This window comes from Sardina pilchardus, chromosome 8 (assembly GCF_963854185.1).
Source record: "Sardina pilchardus chromosome 8, fSarPil1.1, whole genome shotgun sequence".
NCBI lineage: Eukaryota > Metazoa > Chordata > Actinopteri > Clupeiformes > Clupeidae > Sardina > Sardina pilchardus.
The window spans coordinates 28,150,143-28,165,142 of NC_085001.1; the positions used below are offsets into that span (position 1 = coordinate 28,150,143).

Here is a 15,000-nt window from a genome sequence, read left to right on the forward strand (position 1 = left end):
TTATTTTAAGTCTGAAATGTTGATGTTAATCAATCAGTCAACAATTTGGGTGTGAACATATATCGACATATTATTGTGACATATATTACTATGTGTGACAACTTCATTAATGATCAGCACAAGTTTAATATCAGGCTTTTTGCACTTCGTAAATCAGTTGAAGAGGCTGTGCCTTGCACATGGGGGGGATGTGCTGTCTGCTGTGCCTCTGCTGCAGAAGCCTTCTTTAGCTTTTATAAGACAGTTGAACGGTTTGGCACCAGGTGCTGCTCTTATTTTGAGAGGGTGGGTTTTTCAGTGTGAGTTCATGCAAGAGCTCCGGGCTTTAAATAGCCATCTCCTCCGTGGGGGAGCGGAGCGGAGCAAAGCGGGACCAAATGAACTGGAGGGGAGTTGACAGTGGGTTGCATCACAGGGCTATGTGTTCCAAACATCTTTATTTAATCAGCCATTAAAAGTTTCCCTCTTGTTTTTTTTTTTTTTTTGTTCGTGTAGTGTCACGTCACGAGTCAGGTCAGTGATGCAAAGGTTTTTAATAGCCAGAGGTGTTTTGTTCAGATGCCATCGTTGTGCTGTCACTGTTCATGACGAGAGGTCTGGGACTACCCCACCCCCCCGAGTCATCTCCCTGTGTTGGGGAAATGGACAGTCACATGGGCTAAATCAGGCGTAAACCATTATGTCATTAATAGTTTTGGCTTTTGGGGTTGATCATAGGGGTGTTTTTAAACGGCTGATGAGTAGATAGGGCGAGGTTATCAGTAGAGGGAGAGGGAAAAGATTGAAAGGTTGAGGAAGGGGATTTGAGACAGAGAGATGGAATGAAATAGACATGCAAGGGAGTTTTTGAGAGATTTGAGAGAGAGTGAAAGAGTGAGAGAAAGGAAGAGGGAGACAAATAGAGAGAGCAAGAGAGGGGGAGGGAGAGAGAGCGAGAAAGAGAGAGAGCAAGAGAGGAAGAGAGAGGTATGTCAAGAGAGAGAGTGATTGAGAGTGAGGGAGAGGGAGGGTGATAGAGGGAGAAAGAGAGAGGGAGAGAGAGTAAGGGGAAAGAGAGAGAGACAGTAGGGAGAGAGTTAGAGAGGGAGAATGAGAGAGAGAGAGAGGGGGGGGGAGACACTGAGGGAAGGTGTTAGGGAGAAAGTTAGGGAGAGGGATGAGAGAGAGATAGTGAGGGGAAACAGAGAGAGAGGTAGAGGGAGGGGAAAGAGAGAGGCAGAGAGAGAGAGGGAGGGGAAAGAGAGAGGGTCCCTTCTGCACCACTCCCTCTGCAGGCATGCTCTGCTCATTGCCCATTGGTGTGTCATATCCCTCAAACAGTCACACACACACAAGCACACACACACACACAGAGTGACGTGGATTGACACTCTCAGTCAGCGACTGCATCTCCTTTCACACACATACACACACACACACACATACAGAGAGTGACGTGGATTTACACTCTCAGTCCGCGACTGCATGCTCACACTCTATCTCAGAGAGATACAATACACACACACTCAAGTGGAGGAGCCGCCAGCAAAACAGTGAGTATGGTCTCCTGTCCTGTTTACTCCTCTCCTGCTTCCTCCTCTCTTTCTCCCATGTGTTTCTCATGTGCTTAGCTCCTCTGCATGGACCTCAGTGTGTGTGTGTGTGTGTGTGTGTGTGTGTGTGTGTGTGTGACTCGTGCCAGTGTTCATCCCTGGACATTTCGCTCAACTTAGTTTGTGCAGGTCACAGTGTATAGCATGGGTTCTTCATCATAGGGTGAGTATTAGCCATTAGGTTTGTGTTACTGTAGGTATTGTCTATTAGGTTTGTGTTAGGTATTGTCCATTAGGTTTGGGTTAGGTATTAGCCATTGGTATAAGGGGAGGATTGTCCATTCGGTTTGGGTTATGTATTGTCCATTGGTATAAGGGGGGAATTGTCGTTAGGTGTGGGTTAGGTTTTGCCCATTGGTATAAGGGGGGATTGTCGTTAGGTTTTGCCCATTGGTATAAGGGGGGAATTGTCCATTAGGTTTGGGATAGGTATTGTCCATTGGTATAAGGGGGGAATTGTCCATTAGGTTTGGGATAGGTATTGTCCATTGGTATAAGGGGGGAATTGTCCATTAGGTTTGGGATAGGTTTTGTCCATTGGTATAAGGGGGGAATTGTCCATTAGGTTTGGGATAGGTATTGTCCATTGGTATAAGGGGGGAATTGTCCATTAGGTTTGGGATAGGTTTTGTCCATTGGTATAAGGGGGGAATTGTCCATTAGGTTTGGGATAGGTATTGTCCATTGGTATAAGGGGGGAATTGTCCATTAGGTTTGGGATAGGTTTTGCCCATTGGTATAAGGGGGGAATTGTCCATTAGGTTTGGGATAGGTTTTGCCCATTGGTATAAGGGGGGAATTGTCGCTAGGTTTGGGATAGGTTTTGCCCATTGGTATGAGGGGGGAATTGTCCATTAGGTTTGGGATAGGTATTGTCCATTGGTATCAATTGGGTATTCCACATTAGTATAGAGTGTTTTCTATGAGTATAAGGTGTGTCTTATTCTCCATTAGTACAGGGTGTGTAGCCTTATTAGCCTAGCGGCTGAGCTCACAGGACTGAAGGAGCTGTTCCGTATACCAGGGCTCACTGTCAGGTCCCTGCCCCCTTACACTGTACTTCTGTACTTATTACCCCCCTCTACTGTACTTAATACCCCCCTCTACTGTACTTATTACCTGCCTGTAGTGTCCACGTACTCCAGCTCGAGACATGAGCTGGGCGATGGTTCAGTGCCAACCCGAAACCCGACTCAAAGCTCCCGTCTCGGTTGAGAGCTACATCCTAATAGTTTGACCTCCGGACCCCTCTCACTCCCCACAACAGCCCACATTTACAGCGCTGGTATTAAACCTTACTGTATTATGATACGAGCACTCGTAAAATTTTACTCGTACGCTAGATGATCGGGTGTCTGTCGGGCGGCCCGGTGTGCTACTGAGCGTCTGCGGTCGGAGATCACTTTGCCACCCATGTTGTTGAGCCCTTGGTGCGTAGACCCTGTGATACCATGGCATGTGAGTGTGTGTGTGTGTGTGTGAGTGTGCGTCTGTGTCTGTGTCTGTGTGTGTGTGTTGCGCGAGGCTCTGGGCTATTCTTGCCCGGCGGGGCAAGAGAAGGATGAGGTAAGAGGTTATTTAGCTCTGTTTGCCCCAGCTCTGAAAGCCCAGCCGGGGTGATAGATTACACCGCCTTGTCTCCAGACAGGGAACAGATAGCATGCCTGCGTGTCTGTCTGTCAGTGGCTGCCCAAGAGATGCACTGAATCACAAGTGAAATGCATATACACACACATACATGTTTATAAAGTACACACACACACACACACACACATGTACATACAGTAGCCTACACACACACATATAGCACACACACACACACACACACATACACGCACACGCGCGCGCGCACACACACACACACACACACACACACACACACATAAAATAAAATAAAATACACACAAACACGCGCGTACATACAGTACACACACACACACACGCACACACACACACTCATAACTCTCACGTGTCCACACACATGCGTCCACAAATCCACACCTCTCTCACCATACTCTCACGTAGACTTTCACATGTCTCACACATGCACAATGTCATCATGCATGCCACACTTGCACACATACACACAGGTACACAGACACACATGCTCACATACGGTACACGTGTGCACTCACACACACACACACACACACACACACACACACACACACACACACACACACACACGCATGCATGCATTCACCCATAATAGCATACATCTTCACATGTCCAGTATATGCACTCTCACCCATGCCCACGCGTGCACACACACACACACACACACACACACACACACACACACAAACACAGTATCAGGTTGAAGGTATGGCATGGCAGCAGCTGAATGTGTTAAATAAGTCTCCAGGAGTTTCATCAGTGTGTAAACTTGGTGTGTGCCATCGGCACTGGGGCCCATGGTTCTCTGGGAGGGGTGCTGAAAGGCTTTCACAGACCTGCGTATGTGTGTGTGTGTGTGTGTGTGTGTGTGTGTGTGTGTGTGTGTGTGTGTATGTGTGTGTGTATGTGTGTGTGTGTGTCTGTAACCTTGGGTTTGTTTACTTGAGACCTGACAGATGAGGACTTGTTTTGGTGTGATCAGGGCAGTTACATGCTGACAAACGCACACAGAGACAGACCGATAGGCTAACGAGAGTGAGACAGTTGATGAGAGTGAGACAGATGATGAGAGACATGTGAAGACAGACAGCTGGCTGGCAATGACACACACATAGAGAAACATACAGATACATACAGTAGACAATTCTTATTTTTAGGCCTACAGTTACATTACATTTGGCTGATGTTGTTTAGCCAAAGCGACCTACAGTACAACGTGGTAACAAATTGGCCTGTACAGGGATCAAATCCGCAACCTTGCCGTTATCAGCACCAAATCAAATAAAACATTCTGCCTATTTCTTCTCTCACTTCTCATATGATGAGATATGTTACTGATATTGTTTACCCTACATACACTGTATTTTTTAGAGATACAAATGGATGGATGTTTTTTCCCACTTGCCCTTGATGCTGGACAGGGTGATAGACATGAAGAGAATGGTTTCAGTGTCATGCAGGGAGCTTTAGCTGATGATGCTAACAATAAGAGGAGCTAACATCAGTACTTGTTGCAGTAAAATGTTCCTTGTGTTGTGCTCCTTGTTCCTTACTGTGTGTCACTGTCTGCACAAGGAGGCTTGAGGGGGTTCATAGGCCTTTAATAGCTGACTGACGCACTCTCGCTGGCATTGTCTGAGTTTAGCTTCCTGTACTCAGCAGAGAGAGAGCGTGAAGTGCTACTGTTCCTGCTAAACGCTAACACCTAGCGCTTAGCTTTAATCTCTCCCGCCCGCCTGCCAGAGCACATGGTTATTTCAGGAAGAATAAAAGCGGCTACTGGTGATTTAGTGACACTTTAGCACCCGCCGCAGATATAGGGCCATTCTCATGGATCCACAGATTGCGTTGAAGTATAGCAGTTGAAGTATTTAAAGTTCAGTGAGTGACAGACTCAGGGTCTCTCTGTTAAGTTGTGTCTTTGCTACCTGTTACTATTTAAATCATGTTTCTTCTAACATGGAAGTCAGGAACCAGATGATTGACATTTCAGGCCTCTAACCTCAATATTTCATATTATGTAATGTATTGTTGTTACATAACTCATAGATTCGTATCTTGGTAAACTGTCTGGAATAACTTGGTTGTAATAACACCAAGGTCATTGGGCAGATATAGGTGAGTTATACTAATGGAAAAAATGATGCTGCCTGCAAATGTGAATTTCAGTATTACAGTACATGCGATTTTATGTTTGTTTATGTGTTGTATATTGTTTGATGTTCAGCAGGATGAGGTGAATGGAGGACAATATCACTCGGAATACTCTTGCGAGCACTTCTCTCTTTGTCCTGATTTTTTTCCCCTTCATATTTGACTCTGACAACATTTCAACCATCAGCTTTTGGTATGACGTACGTTTGAAGTGTTTTTTCTGAAAGTCCTAAATTGATATATTTGCTTGTTTTTGTTTCTCTCCCCCCCCCCCCCCCCCCCCCCAACAGACGCTCTCCTCGCGGACCTGGAGTCCTCCACCGCCCACATTTCCAAATTCCCCGCCTTCTTGCCCGACGAGACGCCCTACTCCTTCCCCAGCAACAGTGGGCGGAGCCTCAGGGATGACCCCACCCCCCCGCCAGTGCCGCCCCCTCCCTCCGCCGAAGCGCTGAACGGAACGTTGCTCTGCCCCCTCGACTCTTGCTATTCCTCCCAGCAGGTGAGAGACACGGAAGCTTCAGACAGAGGAGCACGCTCGTCCTCACTGAGCAATAAGCTCAGCTTTTTTTCTTTAGTTTTGACAATTATCACCCAAACTTTGAAGCCCTTGGGAACGATGAAAAACAAATGTCAGAACAGGACAGAACATGAACACTTTTGACAGTAAAATACGATTCACAGCCTCATGACCCGAGAGACTCTAGCATAACCTAAATGTGTGATATTTATAGACAAACATGTATATAAATGTGTGTATGTTCTATTGTTCAACTGACAGAAAGTATATAATATTGTTTTTCACACTGTAAGTTTTATTTGTTTTCCTGTCTTATTGTTCTATTGTGATGTATGCTGTTGGTGTGGTATGTATAATATGTGGTAATTGTGTGCAAGTTTCCTATTCCCTATGTCACTCATGCATAGTATGGCTGCTGTGGCAATGCCATTGTGTTTTCAGTCGCTGGGCTCAGTCCAAAAGAGCAGCACATGGTCTCGGGGAAGTACGAGTCCCCCTCTGTCCAACGTAGAAGAGGACCACATCTACAGGTAGGCCTCCTCCATCTCAGCTATGAGGCAGAGTGTGTTGTACGTGTGTGTGTACGTGTGAGTGTGTGTATTTGAAGACAGACAGGACCAGATTTAACAGGTGGTGTGATAGCTGCTTAATTGATGATTTGTTTAGCATTGCTGTGTCTGTATTACTTGTTGATGCTACTGTGACCTCCTTCCTTTCTCTCTTTCTCTCTCTCCCTCCCTCTCTCACTCTGATTTTTCTCTCCCTCTCTCTCATTCCTCCCTCTCTCTTTCTCTCTCTCTCTCTCTCTCTCTCTCTCTCTCTCTCTCTCTCTTAGTTTCCCCAATAAGCAGAAGTCGTCTGACTCCTCGGCTGCCATGATGGCCACTGCTCTGGGCAGTAACCTGTCAGAGCTAGACCGTCTGCTCCTAGAGCTCAACGCAGTTCAAGACACACCTGGATTCCTCACTGATGGTAACTCACACACACACACACACACACACACACACACACACACACACACACACACACACATACACAGACTCACAAGCAAATGCACTCACACACACACTCATGCATCCACAGAAACACACACACACACACACATACATACACACTCATACACACACACGCATACACACACACACATGCTCATATTTCAAAGCGTCTCTGTGCATGTTTCAAACTCTTATTAAAGCCCCCTCCCCCACCCCCACTTTCTTCTCCAGATGATGAGGCGCCCCCCCTGCCTGCGTGTAGCCTGTACTCCTACGGGCAGCAGGAGAACGGAGTGGCTCCTGGAATCACACTGACCCCTGCTGGACTGGAGTCCCCCCAGCAGAACGGCACCGCAGGCAGCAGCAGCCTGGACAAGCTGGAGTGTGTCGTGCCCTCTCCAGTGTAAGGAACACACACACACACACACGCACACACACACATACACATACACATACTCACACACACATACACATACTCACACACACATATACTGCATATGCATGCACATGCACACACTCACATTCACATGCATGCACATAGACACACACACATGCATGCATATAGACACACACACACACACACACACACACACACACACACAGACACACACACACACACATATACATACACACACACACGTGCACACAGAAGCTTACACATAGAAGCATATGTGGAATCAGAATTGCATACTGTACACATACAAACATTTTACATGCATTTACATAATGTGTGCGTGTGTGTGTGTGTGTGTGTGTGTGTGTGTGTGTGTGTGTGTGTGTGTGTGTGTGTGTGTGTGTGTGTGTGTGTGTGTGTGTGTGTGTGTGTGTGTGTGTAGACCCAGCCCTTTCGCACTCCACAGTGAGTTGACGGACAGCCAGTTTGACTCATCACAGCAAGCACGGATCTCTGCCACATCAGCCACTCGCGAGCTGGACGAACTCATGGCCAGCCTGTCCGACTTCAAGGTGCCCAGCTGTGCTTGCGTGCGTGTGTGTGTGTGTGTGTGTATGTGTGTGTGTGGCTGAGTGTATAAGTAATAGTGGAGAAGAATGGGAGAGGTGTCTGTGTGTGTGTGTGTGTGTGTGTGTGTGTGTGTGTGTGCTGACAGCTGGGGTCTGTGCTGAAATGATTCCTGTCTGTCTTCAGGGTTCCTCCTCTGATTCCTCTATCAGCCATTTCCATATTTCTCCTCCCTGCAGCATCTACACATAGACTTCATTACTTCTCACTTAATCTGTTAACTTTCCTCTTTTATTTCCTTTTGATTCTCTTCCATCCTTTCTTTTCCTCCTCTGTTTCTTTGGTCATTCTATTTCTTCAATCTTTCCTTTTTCATCTTTTCTTCTCCTCCTCTTCCTCCTCCTCCTCCTTCTCTTCTCCTCCTTCTGTCCATCCTACAGCCCCACTCTCAGGGCTCAGAGTTGCTGTTTGATCAGAAATCCTCTAGTCCTCCGGCTATCCCATCAGCCCCTGTGGCCTCCTCCCTCCTCCCCCCGTCTCTCTCGTGCGACTCCCCCCTGCCCTCCTCGGCCGGCGACGTCTCTCTGGAGCTGCACATCGTGGAGGATGGTGCGGAGCCCTCCGCGCCCCCCCAGGCCAGCGCCTCGCTCCTCAAGCCCAGCTCGGAGCTCTCTCTGTCGGCCGCGACCTCCTCCCTCAGCCCCCCCAGCTCCGGGTCCTGCTCCACGTCCCCATCCAGCTCCCGTCTGTCTCCGGACACCATCATCGACGTGTCGGCCTCCATGCTCAGCGCCCGCACCGACCCGCTGGTGGTGCTCACCCAGACGGCCTCCTCGCCCTCCCACACCCCCACGTACCTCTGCAGCGCCGCCCCGACCCCACCCAAGACTGGCACCCCCTCCCCCGCCTCTTCCAGCCCCCACCTGAAGGTGGAGCCCTTCAGCTACCTCTCCACCCTGTCCCCGGCATCCGTCACCAAGTCCCCCAGCCCCATCCCCTCCCCGAAAAAGTCCTCCCCGTCCCCTGAGCGTTGGAGTCCCCTGGTGCTCCCCACTGTCAACGGCCTCTCCCCGCTGCCCCAAAACACCAACGCCACCCTCTCCCCTTCCCCCATAAACCTCACTCCTCCTGTCTCAAAGTCTCCTGCTCCTGCTCCTGCACCTCCTCTCGTAGCTCCTGTTGTTGAGTCTCCTGTCCTCTCCTCCCTCTCTCTCCCTCCGTCTCTCTCTCTCTCCTCGCTGCCCTCGTCAAAGAGCTCCAGCGCTCCAGGGGGGCCCCCCAAGCCACCCGGCAGCCAATCCCAGCCTCCTGCATCCTCGCTTGGGCACGAGGAAGCGCAGCCCTCCCTGGACGAGGCCCTAGACAAGCTGCTGTCCATGAGCTTCTCCCCCAAGCCCGAGAGCGAGGTTCTGGTGTCGGCCGCCGCGCAGGGTTCGAAGCTCGGCGCCGAGCCGCCGCAGGAAGTCTTCGAGGAGCCCATCATGCCGATGGACCGCCGGGACGTTCGGCCCGACACGCAGCTGTCGCAGTCGCTGCCCACGGAGTCGGAGCTGGGCGACGGCGGCCTGGACTACCAGTCGGACGCGCGCAGCGACCTGGACTGGGCGGAGATGGAGCTGAAGATGGTGTACGACGGCGCCGACGGATCCATGACGCCGCTGACCGAGGCCAGCTGGATGGACGAGTCGCTCACGCCGACCTCCTCCTGCCCGGGGACGCCCGACGGCCAGTTTGACCTCTACCCCATGCAGCCGCTCACGCTGGACCGCGTCTCCGCCTCTGGACACGTACGACACGCCGCCCACAGGGCTCACCGCACGCTGCCTGCTGCATGACAAATACCGCCTGGCAACTGCTACCTGGCAACTGCCGACTGATAGCTGCTACTTGGCAACTGCTACTTGGTGACTGCTACTTGGTGACTGCTACCTGGTAACTGCTGCCTGGCAACTGCCGACTGATAGCTGCTACCTGGTAACTGCCGACTGATAGCTGCTGTCTGGCATTGGAGTTGGTTGAGGGCCTTTGGGCTGGTGTGTGGAATAACCCAGCTGTGCACCTGTGGTGTATGACTGTGCAGTGTAGTGTAGTGTAGTGCAGTGCAGTGTAGTTGGGTTTGGAGTGTAGAGGTCAGGTCAGGTCACCTCTAGATGTCACGATGAGTCATGAGTGTAATTGGTGAGGCTATATACACAAGAGCTCATTGACTCAGTAGTTATAGCAACTGAAGTGGAAGGCTAACACACACACACACACACACACACACACACACACACAACTACATGCAGCCAATTGTAGACATAAGGCAGATGTTATAGCAGACTGGTGATTATTCCATAGAGTAGCAGTCAGGCTGTTTGTTTGTCAGAGTAGTGACTTGTGAGTCCCAGCTGCAGATTCAGGCCCCCCACCCTGAGGATGGGCTGCTTAGGCCACTGTTTTGTACTTTGGGTCTTATGGTCTGTGTGTATACTCATGTGAAGACACACATTTTATACATGAAGCAGGATTGTGGGGATAATCTTCCCTGTCATTCTCCCAGATTCCCAGCATGTGTGTGAGGTGCTAAATCACAGATCCCACTTAACACTTTACAATGAGTAGCAAGATTTGTTGAAGTCTCATTGACTTGACTTAACTTCTGTAGATCGTGATCCAGCTTTTGATTGTGGGGTTGCATGTGTGTGCTGTTTAATTCACCTGTGACACTGTGTTCAGTTTAACTGCGTGGTCTAAGCTGCACAGCCATTGGCTTTTGCTGGATGGAGTGTGCTATGATATGCTAATGCTGAAGTAGAATGCATTTCTGATTGGCTCATAAGAGTATGGACTGGACTAGACTGGACTGTACTAAGCTGTGATGTGATGGGCTTTCACAGGAGTGAAGTGTGCTATGATTGGCTTTTAAAAGAATGTTCTGCCCTATGATTGGCTCATACTGGATTGGAAAGCGCTGTGAATGGCTTGTGCTGACGTGAAATGCACTGTCATTGGCTCTCCCCATGGATTGGAACTCGCTGTGATTGGCTTGCGCTGGAGTGGACTGCGCCACGCTCGAATCGTCACCCTCTGAAGCCCTCACGACCTCTCTTCCTTATCCGATCAGCTCAAGTCGGTGATCAGGCGTACGAAGGAGACGCCCAACGTGCACCCCATGTACCGGGAGAACCACCCGCGGCGCAAGACGGGCCCGCTCATCTACCACAAGAGCAACTCGCAGGACCAGCTCATCGCCGAGCTGCAGGGCAAGCTGGGCATCAGCCGCAAGGAGAAGCCGCGCAAGCAGCCCGACGACTGGCTCACCGAGGGCGTGATCGTCATGAACAACCCCAAGCGCTCGCGAGAGGAGCACAACGGCTCAGACGTGGATAAGGTAGAGGAGGGGTGATGGAGGGAGAGAGAGGGAGAGGGAGAGAGGGAGGAGGGAGGGAGAGAGAGAGGGAGGTAGGGAGAGAAGGAGGGAGAGAGGGAGGGAGGGGAGCAGGGGAGGATGGAGAGAAAGAAAGATGGAGAGAGGGGAGGATAGAGAGAAGAGAGAAAGATGGAGAGAGTGGAGTGGGAGAGAGAGTAGAGAGGGGAGGAGAGAGACGTGTGATAGTCACAACCTCAAACACTTGTTAGAGGACTGCACCAGATGAGGATAGAGAAAGAGAGAGAGAGAGAGAAAAGAGAGAGAGAGAGAAAGATTGTAACACCAGATTCATCAGGCTTCATTTCTAACTGTTTTCATTGTCCTGTCCTGTTTTCAGTGTTTCTTTTTAACTTTTGCCTTTTGCTTGTTCTCATGATCATCTTTCCATTCCTTTCCTGCTCTCCCCCTCTTCCTCCTCCTCCTTTGCCTCTCCTCCTCTTCCTCCTTCTCTCCTCCTCTTCCTCCTTCTCTTCTCCTCTTCCTCCATCTCTCCTCTAGATTATCATTCCTCCTGAGTCTCCGCTCCCTCAGCGGAGAGTTATCCCTCCCCCCCTCTCGCCCCCCACCCCGCGCCGTGAGGAGCCAAAGCGACCCCCCCCAGTCAAGCAGGCCCCCCCGCCCCTGCCTCCACCACCCCCACCTGCCCCCTCCCCTCCGCCGCCTCCGCAGCAGGACCCTGCGCCAGCACCACCCCCGGTGGAACTCCCCGTTAAAAAAGTGGAACCCCCCTCACCCCCTCCAGTCCAGCGGAGACCCCCGACGCCCCCAATGCCACTGACCCCTCCCGCCCCTGTGCCCGTGGAGCCCCCGGCCCCCAAACCTACCCCACGCCCTCCACCTCCTCCGGTGCAAGCTCCTCCACCGAGAGAGCCCACCCCTCCTCCTCCTGCCCCTGCTCCTGCTCCTGCCCCTGCCCCCAAACAGCTGGTGTCGGTGGGGTGCCAGACGGAGTACGACCCCCTCTTCCCTTCCATGCAGGACTGGAGCTCAGTTAAGACCCGCTGGTTCTGCTGATCACTAATGTCATGTCCAGCATGAGCACTTTAAGCACACTGAGTTAGAGCGGTAGGCCAGTGCTATGGCCTGCCCATGTAGGTCAGTAGGTCTAAGCAAAGATCCTTTAGAACCCAAAATAAAGCAGCTCATGAACCCCCACATCATAGGGGAACAGGAACAATCCTTCACTGAATTGTTGCGCTTTCTCAACCGTCTCTGGTCTAAGGTGTCCTAGGCGATGTAGACTAATGCTGCATTCCAGTTGTCTCATAAAGCGATTAGGTGATTTTGGAATGACGTCACTCATCCTGAGTTGGTTGCGTTCCAGGTAGTCTACAAGTCGTCAGAACAAAATGCTGACGTTTGTTACCAGTTACCACTTTGTAGCAGAGCATTGCGCATTGAGTTTTACACAAGCAAACGTCATAGCAACGGAGGTTGGACACTATTGTTACTATGACTGATTTAAAGGTGAACAATGCCATTTTTTTTTAGCCTAATTTGCCTTAACTGATCAGCTTCGGAGTCATTGGAATGGTTATTTTACATATTTCAGGTTGAATGATGGCTGTCTCGCTTCCCCCTAGCGCATCTGAGAAGAAAAACCACACATGCAAGTTTGGTGCTACACGGAATCGACATCTATGGCTTCTGTTTACTGTTAATGGTGGCAGCCATCTTGGAATTCTGAACTCGAGGCACTCCAGGCTCAAATGAGCTGACATGTCAGGATACAACTTCGGGGGGTATTCCTGTTAGCTTCCTGTTAGTAGCTCAGGAAATAACTCTGTGACCACATCGAGTGGACAAATGAAACACGGCAATATGGAACACACGAGTTTCAGTTGAGGGAGGGAAAGGGAGGAGTGAGCTAGCTCTCTGTTTTGTTTTAACGTCAAAACAGAAGTGACGTTACTCAAGCATTGCTTAGAGCACCTTTAACTCAGTGTGTTTAAAGGTTACTAATGTGACCACCCAAGCTGGTGGTGTATGTGGAGGGACTGGAACTGTTGCCTGTGTGTGTGTGTGTGTGTGTGTGTGTGTGTGTGTGTGTGTGTGTGCACGTGAGTGCTGGCCTCTGTGTGGATCCCTGTGACAGGGGCTGAGTGAAGTGGGTATCTGTTGAACTTTGACCTTTGAACTGAAAGATTTTTAAAATGTTTTGTGTTTGCAAGCAGATCATTGTCTGATTAACAGTAGGCAAAGGTTCAAGCTGATTTTCCAAACAGAGAGTCAGTTGCTGATGAGGACATGTGAAGGAGTTTAACATGTGTGATGGGATGTTTGTTTTATAAGACTGACAAACGGCTGCATGTTTGCAATCTTCCCCGTATTCAATGACCTCATCTAACGAGCAGTGTTTGAAGGAACTCGAACACATGGCTCGGATTGCTGATGCCTTGTTTACATATTGTATTGTACGTGTTTGTTTGCACAGCTGCATGTCCAGTGTGTGTGTGTGTGTGTGTGTGTGTGTGTGTGTATCTGGTTCTGGGCTTCCTGTTTTGTGACCCTGACTTCCTGTGTTGTGTAGATCATGGCCCAGGGGAAGGGCTCCCATCCGCAGGGTAATAAGCTGGACACCATGCTGGGCAGCCTGCAGTCGGACCTCAACAAGCTCGGGGTGCAGACCGTGGCCAAGGGCACCTGTGGAGCCTGTGCCAAGCCCATCGTTGGCCAGGTGAGGGCGCTAGTGTTCAGCAAATCGTAAATTGTGAATTGTGAGCAGAAACATGAGTTACCAAACCAAACAACTTTCAGTGAAGGACATGATCAGATTATTTGAACACCAGGATGTTACATGCATGTCAAGGGGTTCAAATTGAAGCCTTGAGACATTTGTATAGTATGCTGCCATATGAATCAACACATTGTCAATGCATGGAATGTTTACTGAGCATTCAGTTATTTTACAGCAAGAACAGCACCAACAAAAAATACTAAAAATTGAAATCAAACAACAACCAAGGAAAGACAAATAAATAATAATGATACCACAGAGTAGTAATACACTATACAACAATGCAATACAAACATGTATGCATATCTGTCAAGGCTCGGACACTCATATTATCATACAACACTAGACTAGACTAGACTACAACATCCATATTATCATACTGTAATCTTTCAAATTATCTATTGAATACTAATCTGATTTCAATACCTCCTGCAATATGTATTTTTTTTTTTGCGCATAAAGTAATATAAAATTGAAGCATCTGAGGGTGAATAGTGTGGAAAAATATGTCAAGTTTAAGATCTTTTGTCAATGGCGCCAAACCTTCTGGGAGATCGAAATCAAATTAGCATGGTCTGTTTTTGTCTTCATTTTGTCTATTGCCTTGTTTGAGGTTGTATGAAATGTTGTATACTGTATATCTCTATGTGTTTTGCAGTTGGTGACAGCCATGGGTCGCACGTGGCACCCGGAACACTTTGTGTGCACGCACTGTCAGGAGGAGATCGGCTCCAGAAACTTCTTTGAGCGCGACGGGCTACCCTACTGTGAGAGAGACTACCACCACCTCTTCTCCCCCCGCTGCAACTACTGTAACGGACCCATATTGGATGTAAGGACACACACACACACACACACACACACACACAAACACACTAACATAGACACACACTTGTACAAATACATACATACAGTACATAAGCATATTGTACATACATTAAGGCACCAACACATGCATACACACACACACACACACACACACCCTTACACATACACAGACGAGTGACGACCA

The 15,000-nt window shown here is 49.4% G+C and overlaps 1 protein-coding gene across 1 annotated transcript in view; it reads left to right on the top strand.

Moving 5' to 3' along the window:
- The window catches only part of LOC134089735 (nascent polypeptide-associated complex subunit alpha, muscle-specific form-like), a 34,039-nt gene that overhangs the window by 13,856 nt on the left and 5,183 nt on the right, over positions 1 to 15,000 (top strand). The window contains exons 2-11 of the mRNA XM_062544179.1: positions 5,654 to 5,865; positions 6,325 to 6,413; positions 6,719 to 6,855; positions 7,110 to 7,281; positions 7,715 to 7,844; positions 8,280 to 9,626; positions 10,946 to 11,212; positions 11,750 to 12,241; positions 13,782 to 13,928; positions 14,647 to 14,820. Coding sequence (XP_062400163.1) covers positions 5,654 to 5,865; positions 6,325 to 6,413; positions 6,719 to 6,855; positions 7,110 to 7,281; positions 7,715 to 7,844; positions 8,280 to 9,626; positions 10,946 to 11,212; positions 11,750 to 12,241; positions 13,782 to 13,928; positions 14,647 to 14,820 — 3,167 coding nt within the window. The remainder of the gene's footprint in view (positions 1 to 5,653; positions 5,866 to 6,324; positions 6,414 to 6,718; positions 6,856 to 7,109; positions 7,282 to 7,714; positions 7,845 to 8,279; positions 9,627 to 10,945; positions 11,213 to 11,749; positions 12,242 to 13,781; positions 13,929 to 14,646; positions 14,821 to 15,000) is intronic.